Here is a 1441-nt window from a genome sequence, read left to right on the forward strand (position 1 = left end):
AGTGTCTTATAGGATATATGAAAATCTTAGTGTTAGAATGCAAATGATGGAAAAGTGTTGCCCAGAACTATTTTTCTTTTGTCTCGAGATTGGAGAGAAGTTTCTTCCCCGAGACTGTAGAATGGACTTCTTATGCTTCCACATAAACTACTAATCCACAGATTGGCACGACAACATCCATGGTGTAGCTGAGAACTCAAGCACAGGACAGTCGGCTACAATGTTCACACTATAACATGTTAGTAATGATGCATAAAGAAGTAGGTAACGGTATAACAAGATAGCAGTTGGTGAAATTTACATTAAGCTAGTTTTCTTCTGTATTTCTAGTTTGTATAGTGGAGATCTCTATGTAACATCTTTTAAAAGGCAGATGACGATGTTATCACCGGCATTCACACACAACATTATTTTTACAGCATAGAACAAAGGGGTCAAGGTACCTACAGGAGAACATGTAGTTCTCAGCGGTTCTGGCTTGACATGAGGTTATACACATTGCATAAACAAGCATTCCTCACAATGATCTTTTCATAGATGCTGATCAATTGTCACGATGGCAGATACCCATGGTCTTGCGAGAGATGTCTTCCACCCTGTGTGATGCTTTAGCATTAGCATCTGTTGTAGACAGAGAATTAAACTGCTGGGGAGGGGTGGGCCTACCTGGTGGGGAGGTGACACAGGGCAGGCCTACCTGTTGGGGTAGGTGACACAGGGCACCCTGCCCGTGTGGCTCTCATGCAGCCAGCGGTTGGCCAGCGCCTGCTGGATGTTGGGCCTCTTCACGGGGTCAGGCTCCAGCAGCGAGCGCAGGAAGCTGACGGCTCCTGTGGAGACATTCGGCCCAGACGCCCGGTTACAGGGGGAGGCAGACGTCAGGGAGACTCAGGCAGGGGACCCGCCTCCCAACCATACCCCCACCCGGAGCCGGCCCCTGGCTCTCTGGGGCCACAAGTCCACGGAGTCTAGGACGCTGTCCAACAGGTGCACCTGGGGCCTGGTACCCACACTGCCCAGTGCCCCTGTGCCCTGCACCACCCTCTGAGCGAGCCCAGCGATGACCCAGGTCCCGGCTCGAAGGGATAGGAGAGCAATGAAAACACACTCCTCCCATGGCAGGTCTCCGTGCTCGGAGGAACCAGGGGTCAGGGCCCGGAACCAGACCCTCTAACGCAGTGGTCGGCAAACTGCGGCTGGCAAACCACGTGCGGCTCTTTGGCCCCTCGACTGTGGCTTTTCCACAAAATACCACGTGCGGGCGCGCACGTACAGTGCGATTGGAACTTCGTGGCCCATGCGCAGAAGTCGGTATTTTGTGGAAGAGCCACACTCAAGGGCCAAAGAGGCGCATGTGGCTCACTGAGCCACGGTTTGCCGACCACCGCTCTAATCCAATAGGAGAGCTACCTTTATATATAAAAACCACACACACACAAAC

At 52.0% G+C, this 1441-nt stretch overlaps 1 protein-coding gene across 1 annotated transcript in view; it reads right to left on the minus strand.

Moving 5' to 3' along the window:
- The window catches only part of HUNK (hormonally up-regulated Neu-associated kinase), a 53855-nt gene that overhangs the window by 7488 nt on the left and 44926 nt on the right, over positions 1-1441 (minus strand). The window contains exon 9 of the mRNA XM_015560279.1: positions 698-830. Within this exon, the coding sequence (XP_015415765.1) occupies positions 698-830 (133 nt within the window). The remainder of the gene's footprint in view (positions 1-697; positions 831-1441) is intronic.

The sequence above is a fragment of the Myotis davidii genome, unplaced genomic scaffold, assembly GCF_000327345.1.
Source record: "Myotis davidii unplaced genomic scaffold, ASM32734v1 scaffold170, whole genome shotgun sequence".
NCBI classification, from domain to species: domain Eukaryota; kingdom Metazoa; phylum Chordata; class Mammalia; order Chiroptera; family Vespertilionidae; genus Myotis; species Myotis davidii.